This window comes from Pseudorca crassidens, chromosome 8, assembly GCF_039906515.1.
Source record: "Pseudorca crassidens isolate mPseCra1 chromosome 8, mPseCra1.hap1, whole genome shotgun sequence".
Classification (NCBI taxonomy): domain Eukaryota; kingdom Metazoa; phylum Chordata; class Mammalia; order Artiodactyla; family Delphinidae; genus Pseudorca; species Pseudorca crassidens.
The window spans coordinates 45659637-45678973 of record NC_090303.1 but is presented as its reverse complement, the minus strand read 5'-3'; the positions used below and the strand labels follow the sequence as shown (position 1 = coordinate 45678973).

General features: G+C 40.2%; 1 protein-coding gene across 17 annotated transcripts in view; it reads right to left on the bottom strand.

Annotated features, from left to right (window-relative positions):
* The window catches only part of ICA1 (islet cell autoantigen 1), a 145107-nt gene that overhangs the window by 101239 nt on the left and 24531 nt on the right, over positions 1-19337 (bottom strand). For all 17 annotated transcript variants that reach the window (XM_067746296.1, XM_067746307.1, XM_067746302.1 and 14 more), the window contains 3 exons: positions 18211-18283; positions 12479-12602; positions 8335-8533 (listed from right to left, as the gene is read on the bottom strand). In XM_067746296.1, coding sequence (XP_067602397.1) covers positions 8335-8533; positions 12479-12602; positions 18211-18283 — 396 coding nt within the window. The remainder of the gene's footprint in view (positions 1-8334; positions 8534-12478; positions 12603-18210; positions 18284-19337) is intronic.

The following is a 19337-nucleotide window of genomic DNA, read 5'->3' as shown; positions in this document are numbered from 1 at the left end:
CACTGAGAAAGCCATGGTTATAAGATTTAGATCTGGAACCTGATGGTTCTACTCAGTAAAATCTGTATGTTTTGTATATTATCATGCATGAAATTCTACAGACCAGGCTTGCATATGCCATCCAAGACATGTAAGTCTTAGGAAGAAAAGCCAGACGATCTTGCAAAAGGAAAACTATCTTTGGACTGGATCATTTCACACTTTGACAATGAACTTTTGCCCAGAGTCCATTCTGAAACTTGAAAGTTAAGCAAGCTTTTCCTTCAAACAGTTAGAGAAATGCCATATGCAAAGATTTTATACTTCTCTCAAGACAGAGGGAAAAAATCTACTTTAAGCTGACACGTTAGCTTTTACGGTATTACATACGTTTATTTTTTTAAGAGTCCAAATATTTACCATTCTTATAGAAATTAGACAATATGAATTATGAATTATTTTTTAAAATAAGTGTATTATTATTATTATTTTGGCTGCACTGGGTCTTCATTGCTGTGCGAGGGCTTTCTCTAGTTGCAGCGAATGGGGGTTACTCTTCATTGTGGTGCGCAGGCCTCTCATTGTGGTGGCTTCTCTTGTTGTGGAGAACAGGCTCTAGGCGCACAGCCTTCAGTAGTTGTGGCACGGGGGCTCAGTAGTTGTGGCTCACGGGCTTAGTTGCTCCGCGGCATATGGGATCTTCCCAGACCAGGGATCGAACCCATGTCCCCTGCATTGGCAGGAGGATTCTTAACCACTGCGCCACCAAGGAAGTCCCTGAATTATGAATTAGGAATGTGCAGATAGTATCTTCCAAGATGATAACATCAAAATCAAATGACTCCTTGCTTGCATAGCCTGAGTCTCAATTTTATTCAATGGCAGGATTAAATAAAACACTAAAGAGAGATTATAACACTAAAAAGAAACTATATTTGTTTATTATGTATTTGGAATTAAAAGCAGGGTCTTGAAGAGTTATTTGCACACCAATGTTCGTAGCAGCCTTATTTACAATAGCCAAGGGATGGAAGCAACCCAAATGTGTCCATTGATAGAAAAACAGATAAATAAAATGTGGTGTATACATACAATAGATTATTCAACCTTAAAAAGGAAGGAAACCCTGCCACATGCTACGACATGGATGAACCTTGAGGACATTATGCTAAGTGAAATAAGCCAGTCATAGAGAAATACTGCATGATTCCACTTATATGAGGTAATCTAAAGTAGTCAAATTCCTAAAAACAGAAAGTAGAATGATAGTTACCAGTGGCCGGGGGAGGGGAAAATGGAGGGTGGTTGTTTAATGGGTATAGAGTTTCAGGTTTTCAAGATGAAAAAGTTCTGGAGATCTGTGTACAACAATATGAATATACTTAACACTACTGAACTGGACACTTAAAAATGGTTAAGATGGTTCATTTTATGATAAAAACCCATCTTCAACATGTACTGGAGGTGCTTATAAATTAGAGGACAGCAAACACTTTTCTGTAAAGGGGCAGAACAAAAATATTTTGGCTTTGCAGACCATAGTCTCTGTCCTTAACTACACGACTCTGCCATGGAATGGTGAAAGCCACAGAAAACAAGTAAATGAATGGGCATGGTTGTGTTAACACTAAAAACCTTACAAAATCAGGCAGCTGGCCTGCGGGCCACAGGTTTCTGACCCTCGCGAAAGTATGAATATCTAAATAAGAGACAAATATTAACACTTTGTAAACGCCAAGCGCTCCTCTACCCAAGAATTAGGAGTGAAACATTCTTGTTTTCCAGAGTCCAAGATTAGAGCAACAGCAAAAGGCCCAAGCAAATGCAACAAGACCATAACTTGCTTGTAGTAGGAAAACACTACACAAAAGGACACGTTAGGGCTTCCCTGGTGGCGCAGTGGTTGAGAGTCCACCTGCCAACGCAGGGGACACGGGTTCGTGCCCCGATCCGGGAAGATCCCACATGCTGCGGAGCAGCTGGGCCCGTGAGCCATGGTCGCTGAGCCTGCGCGTCCGGAGCCTGTGCTCCGCAACGGGAGAGGCCACAACAGTGAGAGGCCCGCGTACCGCAAAAAAAAAAAAAAAAAAGGACACGTTAGCCCTGCTCAAGTGTATATACTTCTTTACTGATGAGCTTAATGATTTTAGAGCTTAACGATTTAGAGGAAAACTACAAATATTACAGCTGGAAGAGAGCTTGGGGATCATCTAGTACCTACCCTCTCCTTGAGTGGAGGAGAAACTGCAACCGGCTTATTACCCCAATCGGAGCTGTCACAGCTGGTGTAGGCAGGGCTGGGAACAGAGCACACCGCCACCCCACTCTGAGGTCATGCTTCTTCCTCCTCTCTATTTCCAGTCACTAGCAGAAGCCAGCCAGCCATCAGCTCTGCAGGAATTAGCTGTTTCATGCATGCTTTTCCACATGGTCTTGGCTTAACCCTGAAACTAATTTTTGCTCTTCACCAAGTTCAGTGGAGAAGATCAATAAAGACATACAAGGCCGCAAAGGCCTCATCTCATGAAATTCAGAAATGAAAGCGAGGGCATAATGATCTGTTCCCTTCCCCGTCGTGCCATGTGAAAATAGCATGTGTTTTTTTTTGGCATTTAGGTAGTATAAAGAAACAGCAACCCAAGGGTGGAGGCTAGCAGCTAGATTCAATCTTCTTGGGGACCACAAAAAACAGGCACCCTAGTTAAACAACCAAAACAAATAACAAGCACACATCAAATACCAACAAATGAAGATGGAGGGTTGTGAAACAGATACGCTAGTGTGTGTTAGTTTTACAAAAGGAACTTTCACCTCATCAAAGGACTCAAGCCAGTGCAGAGAATTTTAGAACCAGAAAAGACAGAGAGATAAGGGGTCAAATCCTCCCTCCGCTTTTATGTATGAATTGGGCAAAGCCCTGGGAGTCAAGGTACTGCCTTCACAGATACTTACTGCTGGTCTACTGTATGGACCAAATCCTGACATTTTCCACACTCGCTCAACACAACTTGCTGGGTGGAGCCCCGCCCCGCCCTTGGCCCTGAACAGAGGCAGAACACTGGGTTAAGCCTGAAAGCTGGATGGCTCAGGCAAAAAGGAAAGGCCTTTATTGCAGTACAGGGAGATGGCTGAGCAGTGACACGCCTGCGTTACTTGGCATCTCCAGATCCCATGGGACCTGCCCTCAATTGCTAAAAGAGCCCGACCTCTGACAAAGACCAATGATTTCAGCAGTAATTAATGATACTGTCAAATTAATTAACCCAAGTCTTTGTCCACAGGAAAAAAAAACTCTCTGATGTCAATACTGCTGTTTACTAGTCCTTGATCAAGCTCCACAGACCCAAACCTTCAGTGGGGACACAGGGACACCACTGACAGATGACTCTAATATGTCCGCACCTATTAAGCCACCACCATTTGTTAACAAACCTTCTCACGGTAACATACCCTTCGATAATATGTCTAGCGAATTCACAGCTCTCCAAAATCTAGCATTCTTTTAAATAGATACAAGCCTGAGAACACCAGTGGATCTTTCACATTCCCTACAATACCTTTTTGATACCCTTTTGAATTATGGTGATGAAACACAAGACAAATGCTGTAGGATTTCATTAAGCCACTTAATAAATGGCCCTCATTAAAACGCCAGTTCCCTTGTCCTTGTCTATAAGGACTCCAACTAATCCAAATGCCCACATATACATTTCCATATTATCACTTTAGAGGATTCAGAAATATTTTCTTACACCTAGCACAGCTTTTGTTCCATTTAGAATAATTACCCTCTATCCCATTTCTGACTTTCAAGAAAAACAAGACACTTAACTGACCCCAGGAGGACCCTCTCAAGGGCATCAGGCTGCAAAAGCCCGTCTGTGAGCTCACAACTTAAGCTGATGTAATCTGCTACAAGAAGCTGACTTCTATTTTTAAGTTATACCCTTTTACTCTGCCTTCAAAGGGCACATATATCACACGTTGTAACTGCTCATAAAATACTTTGTGGCCTCCTCTCCCATCCATTTCCCTCCTGGGGTGCATCACACTGTCAGGAGCGTTTCCAATGGCAACAGCAGCCCAGCCCTGCCCATTTAAATGCATCCACCATTTCCCATTATTTGGTCTTCAGGAGAAGAGCTACACACGGCCCCACTCTCCAGGTGTCTTGTTTACCATGGTAATTTTGACAAGGAACAGATGACTAGCAGGGTCCTTCTTGAGGGCTGAGATCAAGCTTTCCCACCTCTTTGTATTTCCATCCCCAAAGATAGGCACTTAATAAATGCTTAGATTCCATATATATGGAATCTAAGAAAAAAAAATGTCATGAAGAACCTAGGGGTAAGATGGGAATAAAGACACAGACCTACTAGAGCATGGACTTGAGGATATGGGGAGGGGGAAGGGTAAGCTGTGACAAAGTTTCTACCAAACGTAAAATAGCTAGCTAGTGGGAAGCAGCCGCATAGCACAGGGAGATCAGCTCGGTGCTTTGTGACCACCTAGAGGGGTGGGAGGGAGGGAGACGCAAGAGGGAAGAGATATGGGAACATATGTATATGTATAACTGATTCACTTTGTTATAAAGCAGAAACTAACACACCACTGTAAAGCAATTATACTCCAATAAAGATGTTTAAAAAATAAAAAAGAAAAGAAATGCTTACTAATCTTGCCACCGAGAGCTCTGTCATCGGGCCCATGTGCTCAAAGGGTGCCAGAATGAAACCAGATCATTTGCTTTGTTTAATTTTAAGTTTTTCATTCATCATTTCGGTCATGCTCACTGCGTGTTATTTAAAAAGTTGCTTAGCATCTTGAAAACACTAGGAAAAATGCCTTGGTTGTAAGTGAAAGTACATTTGATCTTGCTCTTCATTTATTTATACTTATTCTGCTCATTTCTAAAAACGAATGAAGAGCTCTGTAATTAACGTGGTGCTGTTACTGAGTCTGGCGGAGGTCAGAACAGGACATTTATTTCTCTCCGGTCCACTTCCCTCTTCACTCCCTGGGTATCCCTGTCTCGTCTGTGGCTCGCCCAGCCTCAAGGCTTGGGCCCTTCCAATCCCTTCTCCCCACTGAAATCTGAGCGAGCTTGTGAGAACACAGATTGGATCACTCCCTTCCCCTTCTCAACACCCTTCATTCCCCTCAGCCCTCAGGGAGATGTCCCTTCAGCTGTGGTCTGCTTATCTGCCCCCCACCCCCTTTGCCTTTCACACTCTGGTTGCAGGGATCTAAAAGGAGCTAATCTCATCCTGTTTGCCTTCACCTAAAGGCCTTTGTCCACGTTGCTTCCTCAGACTGGCACTCTGCTCTGCTGTCCCTAGTCCCTCCACCCTGCTCCTTCCCTCTCATCCTTCAGGGCTAGTTTAGATGCCACTTCCTCCAGGAAGCCCGCCCTGGGTGTTCCTGTGGCACCATGTGCTACCTGAGACAACGGTTCACCTTACCACACCGTGTTTACTTGCTCTGTCTCCAAGTGACTGCCCGGGACAGCAGGGCAGCCTCTGTGTCTGCTCACTCACTACTGTATCCCGCTGCAGGTGGCCTGGCACAAGGTGGGCTTCAATATCATTTGCTGGATGAATGAATAAATGAATAAGTGCACACTAAAGGTTGCAACCAGCCCGGGGCGGGGCGTCACACTTGCCAAGTATGAATTAGAATGTTGTTTCCTCAGAAAGTATGAACCCAAAGAACAGAATTTAGTTCAGGATTCATCAGTTAGAATGTGAGGGAGGCAGCTGGCTCTGAGGAGACTAAATTCCCCCTCTCACGGTGACTCCAAAGGAGCTGGACCACTCTCCCAGAGGACTCAGAAAACACATTTCAGTAACACTTTCCTGAGAGATAAATGGAGACTCTGTTTAAAATGGAATCCCACTGGGACAAAACACTAAAGCTGACTCAAAGTTGAGATTCATGCTATGAACTCCATGCAAATAGCAAACTCCACAATTTAAATTCATTCCAAAGAGGGCAGCAAGCCACAAACTAATAATGCTACTTCTTACCTGCAAAACCGTATATATCAATTTCCCAAACATTGTAAGGTCAGTTGCATGTGGCGGGAAAGCTCTACAGGTGTGAGAAGGCATGAATCTGGCACTCAAATGCCATGGCTCGCTTCTGGCCATCTGATATGGGTGCTAACTTGGACCAGGTGCTGGGCTTGCCCTGGGATTGTGGCAGTAAAGAGAACTAACCGTGTCCCTGTCCTTGTGGAGAGTCTAGTCTAATCAAATATACACTTGAATACAGACTTCTTTTAAAAAATTATTTCTCTAAATTCTAAGTACACCATGTTCAGCTATTAAATTAAATCCAGCACACATGGGATTGTGGAGTAAGGCATTGCTTCAGCTACTTCTGCATGGCAAAGGATTTTTTTTATTTTAAAAAAACCCATATTTTCCAAAATCGACAGATTGATGACACTACAGAGTGGGTAATGTTTCAACATTCAAACCGAATGACAAAGGGCTTGGTTTATTTCATCCTTACACAGCTAGTAACCACCCTTCAAAACAAAACCAAATAAACACAATTTCATGTGAAATTCTCCTGCCTTCCAAAATAATTTTATGTTTACTTTATTACCTAGCACATAGAAAGTGCACAATAAATGTTTGTTGAATGAATAAATCACAGGAGAGTTGTTACTATGAAAATGCTTTCGTCGATTTTAGGTATGTTCTTTAATTCCCTTCCTTTTCTCTCCTAAAGAAAAAAATATGCATATTTTCTAGGATTCTGACTTTCATTTCCCTGTCTGATCTTGTGCTAGTTACTTAGGTATCGTTTTCCTCCTCTGTAAAATGAAATCTGTGTCTTGGTTACTGTGAGGCTTAAATGAGGTAACAGATAGAGAGTGACTGGCATCACACCCTGCAGATAATGTTGGGTTTTTTGTTTCCTTTTTCCTTTTTTAACCTTTCCACTCCATCCTCCTCCAACCCCCAAATAAAGTGTCAAAGACAAACCAAATTAACCAGCCTGATTAAAAAGTCAGGAAATTTCAAATGTAGCCTGGGCTTGCCAACATCTAGCGATCAACCTTTGAAAAGTTTTATTTACTATTTTGGGGCCTAAGGTTTTCTCTTTTATAGAATGAGTGAGTTTCACTAGCTCATCTTTAAGGAACTTCTCAGTTCCGATTTTCCACGAGCTCAGAAACCTGCCTTACTAAGGAATTGGATATTGCTAACACACTAATGCCATCTACGATCAGAAAGAAAATGGACTCTGAGTCCCTTCATAGAGATGGATTCTAAATTACAAACCAAAGTAAAACTTGCCTTTTAAAAGAATTTGTGTCAATCTAATACCTGGGTCAACAATTGGTGACCCTATTATTAAGCAACAGAAGGTCCCTCTTTTCCCCCTCTCCACACATTCCCCCCATCCTCCCACATCCCACACATCTAACCTCCTGCACACCAGCAGGGTTTCCCATTCACAGCTCTGCAATGATGTACTTAGAAATCTAGGTATTTTAAGCAATACCACAATTACAAATGGATCATTTGAAATGAGTTAGACAATTGACACAATATTATGTCAAACCTAACATTTGCTTGATTTTTTGGTCTTTCATACCCTGAAATATATCCAAGTCGACCAAACAAAGACCTACCAAGGTTATACACACACACACACACAAATCTCGCTGCATTTTCATAAATATTCAGTGTATGACTGCCACCTAGTGGTGCAATGTATCCTCGCAGGACCAAATCTCCAAACAGCTAAATGAACACGGACACTTAAACACACAATGAAACATTGTTCCTCTGCTGCTCACCAGTCATTTCAGGGAAATTTAAGAGCATATCCATCTCCTCAGCTATCTATTTTGCCCATACAAATAGCTGAAGGGTCTGCTGCAGATGGAGTCAATGTCACATTATTTAATCCTACAACTAAACGCAACAAAGGTGCATTATTACTCTATTAATTTTAATATTCATTAGCAATTAAAAAGGATTTCCCCAATAGTCTGTTCTTACCTTCCGGTTTCATTTGGTCTAATCTTGATTTTTAGTTATGCATGAAGAAGCATCTACAAGTGACAGCCTTACAAAAAGTGCACATTACATGAAAATCTGACTTTAATTAAAACCAGTTACTAAATCCCAGCAATTTCCAGCTGTCTCTTCTATCTTATCCTTAGAGAATTATAGATCACATTAATTGGTATTCTGTCACGTAAAGAGACACCAGCAATGATTAATTGCATCCTTGGTGCTTTTGATTTACATCTTCTTTACTAGAGGGATTCAAATCACATCTCATTACCTTCCAGCAGGTACCCCTTTTGTTAACCCTCATGAAATCTCCTACCTTCCTGAACTTCTCCATTTGCTTGTAGAGGTCTGGATCAAGCTCCTGGGACACGTCCTTCATCCATAATAACGCCCCTCTGTATTCAGTCCGGCACTGCTCCATGCGGTTCACGGTCAGCCAAGTGTCCGAGATGGCCCGATGCCGGAAAGTCTCCACTTCTTGGTGAAAGCGACACAAAGGATTTCGCAAGGCCAACCTAGACAAGAGGGTAAAGCCACAATAGTGAAACTAAGAGGGCCAGCAATCTGAATCCTTGATAGCTTACCAGTCTTAAACTCATGAGCCTAGAATAGTGCCTGAAACATGGCTGAGGCTGCAGAAATACTTGCTGAACTATAACTGAAAAGTATGTGAGCTGATGAGTCAACCAGAGATGATTATCCATGTGCTGATCCCTTAGATTACTGTTACTTAACTATCACTGGGGAGTCTCTCCATCAGTATTGTTGGGGGTGGCCTCATGCCCGGGCAGAGTACTTCTTTAAAGCTGGAACCAATCTTGTGTTAACGGAGGAAGGTCAAGGCATGACTATTTCCCATTTCTTGGCCACTCCCTGCCCTCTGCCTCCCTGAAGCCTGGCTCTTTGGGAAGGCATGGATGTGTGCAGGATGAGGTCTCCCTGTCTAGGCCATTCTGGATTACTCTCCAAAGGCCAGGGCATCTGCTGCTTGCTTCAATAGTCACAGAGAATGAAGTACAAACAGAAGCATCTTTAAATGGTCTAGGAAGTGGGAGAAGTACATTTACTGAGGGTCTACTGTGTTAGGCACTTTCAGATAGGTTATGTGATTTGATTCTTATTTAAAAACAAAAAACAAACTTAAGGATACTACACCAGAAATGAATGTATATTATACAACGAAGTGGGTATAAAATAATTATAATACTGGTCATAACATACCATTATTTATTCAGCAAAAATTGTTTGATGCATATCAAACTTTGGATAAAATATTTATTTGGGAGGGGAAGGAGGATAGTGCTTCTTTCATCTTCCTCCCCCAAATGAGTAATGTCAGATGAATTATACTCTTAAAATACAGTAGTCTCCATGAAGCTGTGGGGCATAGGTTCAAAAAATAAAAGATTAGTATTTACGTCTCAATTTAAGTGCAAACTTGTTAAGGTGAAGGGAAAAATGGTGTCAGTGAGCTGAAGTCAGCTCTTGGCAGCTCCATCAATGTCTGAAGACATATGCAGAGCGCTCTAAGATTATAGATGGGGCAATAAACTGTTTAAAAGAAAAAAATTCTTTTAACTATTTTCTCTGGTTTTCCTCTTATCTGTAAAGCATCATTGTTAAATATTCAGCACTTCTCTAAAAATAGCTTGCTCACATCATCCTACCTAGATGTTGCAGGCTGTTTTCAAAAACATATTGTTGTGCCATAAAGTAAGCTTGTGTTTTATCACCATTGGATTAAATTTAATACTCACTTTTCATCAAACTGAATGGGCTGTTGTGGCAATGACTACCAAATAAGTCAGTAAAACAAATGCTGGTATGAAGGTTTATAAAATTGGAGACTTCTATTTAAAGAAAGAGTCCTCAGCTGTTCCTCTAAGAATCCTGTTCATTTCTGGTCTCCTTTATCTCTTCCTTTAGAGTTTGCCAATTTTTCTAAACTGGCTGAAACAGAGTCTTGTGAATAAAATATTCTTGATTTCTTTGACTGTTATAAAGTTAGAAACCTTTGAAGATATAATGACATGATGATAGGTGTTCAGATCTTGAAGAAAAGAAAGAGGCATATAAAGTCACCTCATTTTTTTCTGTAACTTGTTTCATATAAAATCAGAAAGGTGAAAACCCATTCACTTGTGGTATAAGGGACTGAGTCTAGACCAAGAAAAAATCCAATAACCGGAAACATCAAACTTCAGTGAAAGACTGGCCCACGTTTCCATTCACTAAAATCTACCCAATGGGAATAATTAATAAAGCACCTAAAGGTCTAATCCAAAGACGTTTTATTCTTTAGTAGGAAAAGGTAGAAGTGGACACTAGCGGACAGAGGGCTTGGGTTAAACGTATCATGGCATGCCCAGATAATGGAATAATATGCTATGGAAGTTTTTAAAAAGGTATACATGGACATAAAAAAAGTTAGGATTATTTGAACAAAAAATCAATTTGCTAAATAATCAGTATGCAATACTATTCAAAAATTGTATGGTATGCTGCTGTTTATATTAAAAATATATTCTGGCAAATCCCAAATTATGTCCATTCGAGGTTTGAGAATTCAACTTTATGGGAGTTTTATGTAATCTTCTTACTTTCCTCATGTGCAGAGAGGTAGTTTGGATTTCATGTGCCTCATGAGCAGTTGAGTACCATGGAATCAGAGTCATCTTGAAGGAGGCCACCTTCCAAATTGCAAGCTGTCCAAGCTACATTAATTTATGGATACAGGGCAGTTTGCTGGTTTACAGTATCATTTACATTGTTTTGGTTGATTTCTTTTACTGTTTTTGTCTGTATCCAAAGGTTAGACTATATAAACTTAAGGTACCATATGTTCTGTGAGATAACTTTGTACAAAACTATGCAAGTGTATAACTGGAGAGCAACATTATAAAATAATTATATGATCAGTAACAGTAACTCTTGTGGTGATTGTGTCCAAGGATTTGGCTTGTTTCCCATAAATGGATGGTAATCTTGGCATGAAGGTATGTATAAGAATTTTTCCCACTGAAATTAGTGATAATTATATGTATAATTTAAGAAATATATAATGCTTATATATTTATAAATAAATATATAAGAATTTATGAAAGATTTTTCAAGAATCAATGATCCTTGTAAGACTGGGGCAAGCGTATATGCATTGAAAGTATCTATCAAGGGGTTAAAAGCAAGTCAATCTCTATTAGCAAAATGTGGGTTGTTTTTAATTTTCTCCTTTTGGTCTGTTCCTGTTTTAAAATTTTTCTAGAATGAGTATGTATTATTTTTGCAAGGAAAACAGTTATAAATAAGATTAAAAGGTGCAATTAAAGATTACAAACCAACGCTTCTCTTGGAAAACTGGGGTAGAGAACTATTGGAAATTGTTGCATTCAACTATGAAAGTTGGGGTCCAAATGTCATTAGAGTGAACCAGAATGCTCAGGAGGGGGAACCACTGAAAAATGCACACGTTTGGTTCTCTTTCTTTCCACCCCACCTTTCTTGGATCTTCATAGGAACACCTGTATAACAGGTGGTGGCCTGCTTTTGGCCCACTGGGAGAGAAAGCAGTGAGGAAAAATTAACAGCAGAAGAAAATGTTGGACAGTTTGGGCGAGTGAAATTTTTGTGGCCCGAATATTTTTGGAGACTACCTACAAGCCTTATTTAGGTATGAAGTCTGCCTAATATTAGTGACTGACATTTTGGGGGGCTTGTTAGTTACTGGGGAAGGAGGAGGAGAGAAGGAATGTCACCTTCTCAGATACAAAGTGTGACTCTGTGCAGTGGCTCCTGTTTATTCTACATGGACCTTGAACGTAAGTTATGGCAGTGTTAAAAAAGAAATCACTGATCTATTACAATTTTCTCTTCACCAGAGCTTCTCAAACTTGAGTGTGCATGGAAAACAACTGGGGACCCATTAAAATGCAGATTTGGATTCAGTAATTCTGGGGTGGGGCCTGGATTCTGCATTGCTAACAAACTCTCAGGTGAGGCTTTTGATGCTGCTGATCTAGGGTCTGAGCAGAACCGCGGAGGGCATCTTGAACAGCACCCCTCTCAAGCTAACTGCCCCCAGAGGGCACTCGGGGAACCCTTCTGCCTGGTCTCATTAGGCTCTTGCTTTAGTCAGCTGCTGGAAGGGGATTGGATGGATTGCTATGAAGAACACTGAAGGTCAAATATAAGCCTAGGATAGCACTCACAGTGACTGGTGTATAACTATAGACCAGAAGAAACAGAAAAACATTTTTTAAAAGTTAATAGGGAAGGAAAAAGATTATACATGTTATCTGAATCAGAGTTAAGTACGAACAGACTAACAACTGTGAACAGAGGAGCTCCTCAATCACAGGCAAGAGTCTTCTAAAGCCCAGTAGGAGGTTCCCTTCATGAATGAGTGGGTCCCAGGTTCTCAGGAGACCTCCCCCAACAACAGAGCCCCAGTGCAGGCCACACACCTTTGCTGGGAAGAAAAGCAGAGGGCCTTTCCTGTCGCTTGCATCATTTTTCCTGCTCTGGTTTTATCCTGGAAGCCTTGGGATCGGAGAAATTTTCCCAGTTCGTTTTCTTCTTGAGACAAGACTGATGGAGAAAAGACCAAAAGGAGTCATGAACAATGAACATTTTTATGACAGAGAGGAGAGAGACAAATCACAAGGTCCTCTCTCTTCTAGAGGCAAAAACGAGACGAAATTAAATCCAAGTGGAAGGCTACAAGGTAAGCCTCCACCGCATTTAACTTTCATGCTGTTCTTCCATTTACGAAACGAGAGATCAAATTCACTTGAGTGCATCTGTCAGTGCGTTTGGTGCTCTGTAATCAGAACCAGAAAATGAACTCTGTACTGAAAAGCGAGCTGATAATGTGCTGCTTCGAGCTGAAATAAAAGAGTTGGGTCTGTCAAGTATGACTGTGGGAATCTTTTGTGGCGGCCTATAATGTAGGGCCAGTTTCCCCCTATTATTCCCTCTTCCTGACTTTTTGATCCCTGCTTTCTGAGTTACATTCCACTTGATTGTAAAGCAATTCAAATACCTTATCCATGGCATAGGTCTTGGCTGGAGCAGGGGGTGGAGGTTGAGGGTATGTAGGTAATCAAGTTGGTGACTTGGTGGATTTTTAAAATGCAGGGCTGGAACACAATCTGAATTGCTAATGCCTAATCTTGACCTTACTCTTTGTTCTTATTTTATAAAATTGAGGTATAACTGACATACAACATTGCATTAGTTCCAGGCGTACAACATAATGATTCAATATTTGCATATATTTGGCCTTATTTTTTAAAGACAACCTCAGAGGGTGCTATTGGTGAGAAAGTGACTGGTACAAGCTCTCTACAGACTGATTTGGCAGTAAATATTAAAAAGTCAGAATTGTACACATCTTTTGACGTTGTACTTCTGTTAGGAGTAAACTACGTCCTGAGGAAGTAGTAAAAATGGGCACAAAGATGTATATACAGATATAATCATAGCCTAGTTATTTATAGTAGCAAAACATTCTCTTTCCCTACCTTGGGGACTGATTTGATCAATGCAGTGCATCCACACAATGGATGCATGGGCTGTTAGGCAGCTACTGGTCTGAATACACATTCACCAACAGCTGAGCCACAGGCAAGCAGTGACACGGAGCTTCCCAGAATGGTTTTTCTCTGAACACAGACTTTGCTAGGGACACACTTTGAACACTACTCTTATTTCACATTTCTGTACTGACGCATTTACCAATCATTTGTCTCTAAAAATGCTTTCTAAATGCTACCAGGATTCTTGTCTGCTTTCATGAACAATCCAGACTTCTTTCAGAATGCATCCCATTCCTGACACTATCCCCCCAACAACAGCTGTAAAACATTAGCCAGGAACCAAGAATCCAAAAGTGAAGGTTAAAGCTACGACTGCTTCCTTATTAATTTGTGACTAGCTTACACTCAACATTCCACGGAGAAGAGGCTTTAGAATCCATTCTTCCTGATGGTCAGTGACTACCCTCCTTCCTCTTCTGTTTCTCAAAATCAAGTTCATTGGTTAAAGCCTAGCTCAAAAGCTACTTCCTCTGTGAAGCAGGTGATCCCTCTTTCTCTGTGACAGCAGCGCCCTCTCGGCACCTGGTACTGGGGTGTCCGTGGGTGGGCAACGTGTCTATCTTTCCCATGAGAACCTAAGCTTTCTCAGGACAGGGACCTCATCCAAACTATGGATTCCCAAGACTGAGCATAGAGTCTTATTCAGGGCACTAATGAAATGCTTGTGAAATTGAACTAACTATAACTTCTGCCTTGTTATCGCTGTATACTTCACTCTAAATATTCATCTGATACTTATGTCCTGGTTCTAGGTAATTTTTTTAAATTCCTATAATTATATGAAGGTTTGTTGTTTTTTAATACCTTCCATTCTTCCTCCTCTCCACTTACTAATATGGGACTCAACTGCACAATAAGGAAAAATTTCACACTTTTGTTTATAACAGTATGAGGCTACTGTCACCTTTTTTACCTTGAAACCTCAAGTCACGTACAAATGAACACATGAACTTAAGGCTAGGAAGAAACCAATTCATGGTACCTGAATGACTACAAGGGTGGTGAAATGTACTCTTTCCTAAATAAACCTAAGTAGACTGAAGCACTTGAGAATCCATTTTTGGTTATTTTACACACTTGAGGATTAAACTTGGACTGGAAAGGCAGGCTTCATTTTAAGAGCTGGAATCTGGTAATGGGCAGCGCTCCTCAGAGGGTGGTGGAAAAAGTTTGAGTGGCATCAGGCTACAGGTTAGATGACTTAGTGATGACTGTGTCATCTTCCAAGAAGGGATGTTCATTCCTTAATTTTAATTTTAAAACTCAAATACTGAAATAAATTTATAGAAGTTTAAAATTCAGGTGCAATACAGGTATCAGATAACTCAAATGTTTCTACTTATAAGGTTTCACTCAACTGGGACTTAATTCAGAGACAAATAAAAATCTTTTCATGTTTAACTCCTAATTAGATTTTCAGATGTGCCCTGATAAGGGAACCAAAGAACTACAAAACCAATTAGCTTGGCAGCATTAATTCACTTAGCACCAATTTATGGATGATCTCATATGTACTAGGCACTGTTCTTGACACTGGGAATAAAGAGATGGACAAGACACATGAGGACCCTGCTCTGATGCAGTTTATGTTCAAGCGGCAGCAGACAGAAAATAAAAAATACAAAACTCAAAACAAACTCAAAACACAAGAAGAAAAATACCAGATTGGGGGCGGGAGGGTGGCAAGTAAGAGAGAGTGATTGGTAGCTGCTTTGGGCTGGGTGGTCAGGGAAGGCATCTCTGAGCAGATGACCATTAAGCTGAGCTCTGAAGGATACAGGGCCACTAGAGACAATGAGGGCAGGGACATCCCAGATGGAGGAAACAGTGAGTGCAAAAGGCCTCAGGTCACATCGTGGGTAAGAGCAAAAGTGGCTGGAGAGGTGAACTGGGTCAGATTGTGTAGGAATTTGTAAGCCATGGAGTAGAAGTATACATCTTACTTTCAGTACTTATTGGAGGCTTTTCAGCAGAGAAGCAATATGATCCAATGTACATTTTTATTTATTTTTAAAAATAAATTTATTTTATTTTATTTATTTAGTTTTGGCTGCTTTGGGTCTTCCTTGCTGTGCGTGGGCTTTCTCTAGTTGCGGTGAGCGGGGGCTACTCTTCGTTGTGGTGACTTCTCTTGTTGCAGAGCACGGGCTCTAGAGCACAGGCTCAGTAGTTGTGGCGCACGGGCTTAGCTGCTCCGTGACATATGGGATCTTCCTGGACCAGGGCTCGAACCCACGTCCCCTGCATTGGCAGGCGGATTCTTAACCACTGTGCCACCAAGGAAGCCCCAATGTACATTTTTAAGAAACCTTTATTTTGAAATAATTTTAGGCTGATAGAAAAATTGTAAATAGGATACAGAGTTCCTGTGTACCCTTCTTCCCCTAATGTTACATAACCATGGAAGAATGATCAAAATTAGGAAAAAAACATTGGTACAATACCACTACCTAAACCACAATCTTATTGAATTTTCCTAGTTTTCCCATTAATGTCCTTTTTCTTTTCCAGGATCCCACATTGAGTTGTCAAGCCTCTTTAGTCTCCTTCAACCTGTGACAGTTCCTCAGGCTATTTTGTCTTTTATGACCTTGCCGCCCTTTAAGAGTACTGCTCAGGAATTTTGTGGACTGTCCCTCAACTTGGGTTTGTCTACTTTCTCATGATTAGACTGGGGTTACAGACTTGGGGGAAGGAAACCGCAGAGGTGGAGTGCCCTTCTTAGTGTTTCATATCAGGGCTACCGGAGATCAACACACATTATTACTGACGGTGTTAACCTCCATCATTTGGTTCATGTCATGTCTACTGGATTTCCCCACTGTAAAATTATGATTTTTTCCTTTTGTAATTATTAAAAATTTGGGGGGTAAATACAGAAGACTATGTAAAGGTCCAGTTTCTCCTCAAACTTTCACTCACTAATTAAAACATCTTTCAGTTAATCTTGCCTGCCACAGTTCTTACTGTGGTATTTACCTAATGGTGATGCTGTGGTTCCCTCATTCTTTCTAGATTTATTAATTGCAATTATTTTATAAGCAAGAACTGTCTCTTCTCCCCCATTTGTTCTTTTTTGTTTTCTTAGAAATAATAGCAGCATTTAATAATGTGAATGGATATAAGCTTAACACAAAAGTCAGATATATTTTTATTCTCCAGCAGCAAAAATATAGAAAACATAATTAAAGAGGGGATTCCACGTAGAACTGTATCAAAGAAATATTACGTGCATAAGAATAAATCCAAAAAATGATACCCAATACCTGTAAAGGAAAAATTCTAAAACTCTGTGAAGCAGTATTCAAGAGTACCCAACTAAAAAGATATAAACTATGTTTCTGGATAGGAAGACTTAATATCATGAAAATATCAGTTTGTTTTTTTGTTTATTTCCATACACACTTAATGGACATTTATCTTACTTCATGGGCTCTAACCTAATACAATCAGTTATTTACTTTGTTGCTCAAATTGTCCCAGCTTTGACCACTGGGAGCTCTGGGAGATTGCTGACTACGCTCTGACTGCAGTGCAGATGGTGGGCTGGAGAAGGAAAAAGTGGAGGCAGGGAGATCAGTTAGGAATCTGATGCAGCAAACCAAGTAAGAGTGCTGATGGTGGCCTGAACTAAGGCGGTGGCTGTGAAGAGGTACAGCAGGGAGAATCTGAAAGCAAAGTAGGTGACAAAATGGACCAGCATTTGTGGCTGACTGGATATGGGACAGAGGAATATTGGGGGCAGTGTGTCATGTGTCTGGATTCCTCATACCCAAGACTATGGAGTTCTAGCCCTGGAGAAGTCTTAGCTCAAACACTTAGTAAATAGCAACACAGGTAATTTACAAAATTCTGCCTCTAAGTCCTAGGATTTTGTACTTCCGAAAAACAGTCTTCATAAAAGTTTACTAATGAAGGAAAATGCCCAACTGTTAATTTGTGATTACTGGAAAGGGGTTTGGCAGTAGTCAGAAACAAACTTCTCAGAGTTTAGTCTCAGAAATACAGAAATTGTACTCTTAAATGACCTACAAATGGAAATTTAAAAACATACTAACGTACAACTTGATATTTAGTATTTCAGAGACAACTTTGTTGGTAATTATTTTAAGATGGGATGACGATAGGAAAATCTTGTTCCCTAAAAAACTCAATATCTGACATAGAAAATGTTCAGGAAGAAGCGCTGTCAACAAAATATAGTCAATGAATTAACTGTTGCCTTCTTTCTCCATTTGGTCATTTTAAAATTGGACATAAGAGAGCCTGGGCAATCAAATAAAAACAATGCCAAATCCCAAGATATAAAACTGAAAAAACTTTTTTATAATTAGGAAAATAAATGGCACGTACTTATCCATGGTAGACTCAATGTAAAATTCTTCTGTTATGGTATTTGCATTGAAAAACAGCCTATGTAAAGAATTTCTGATAAAATGATTAAAGACCCCACCCCACCAATTAAAGAGCAAAGACAGACACTCCTAAACAGTAGTTTCCTTGTCTTGCTTCCTAAACATATAAAATTATATATTAAGGCAAAATATCCAATTTCTTACTGTCTATTTGGTCAATATTCACACTTATGGCATACTTACAACAGATTCTCTTTTGATAGAGTACAATTGCTTTAGACAAGTCCAGACAGGTTCTCTGAATCGAGTGAAACAGCTATAATAAAAATACAAACAAAATGCTAAACAAAACAGACAGCAATGAAATAAAAAACAAATTATATTGAATATAACCATAGCATTTGATTTGCCCACTAAAAACAAGATCGTATGCCTAAATGAGCTTGGTGTTACGTGGTGTACTGAACAGAAAATGTGACCAAAGCTTTTTAATATGCCCCTATTTTTCTATATTTATTAGAATTCATCAGCTCTGCGATCTACATTGAGATCTGCAGAAGGATGATTTCCTCCAGACATTGAAATAATAGCTGAAAACCAGAAATCCTAAGTGAGGGGCCCAATTAGAGGACTTGGTAAACCAGAGACCCAATATTCCTTCATAATCGAATTTATTTCTTTTACCACTTACTGTCTTTTTTTTCAGATGGAAGATCTGTCAATTAAGCATCTTATTTAAAACACAACATTAGCTTACTTTGTGATCCTAATGCATTTTATGGCAGGCTTAAACAACTCTATAAAAACAAACAAATATCAATCAGCTGAATGTTCTGTCTGCTTTGAAGAGATCTGGTAAAACCGAGTTTAGCTAGCAGCTCCTATCACTCATTATCTTCCCAATTATTTCATAAAATATACAGAGAAGAAACCTAATGTCATGCTATGGCCATAACAGAGAAAATTAAGGGAAAAGCAGGTGGGCTGTATGGAGAAGAATCTCACTAGATTTTAACTTACGGTGGTTCTGGTCTTTGCTTCAGAAATGGAGACAGTTCAAGAGAAGACAGAACAATTGTAAACCAACTATACTCCAATAAAAATTTAAAAAGAAAAACAGAAGACAGAGCAGAGACTTCACACTTTCTCCATCCTCTGTCCACCGACTCAGAGACCAGGGCTGCTATCAATTAGAAAACCTGGCAGACAAACATTATGCCTCTGAGGAGCCATCCAGGGAAGCAGGGCAAGGAATTCTTCTCTCTTCCCTGGCTTACTGGCCATGGTGATGTAGCAATTATGCGCTAGTACTACAAAGCACTTCACGGTTGGGTCAAAACAGAAGATCGGCTTCATGATATAAATGATCA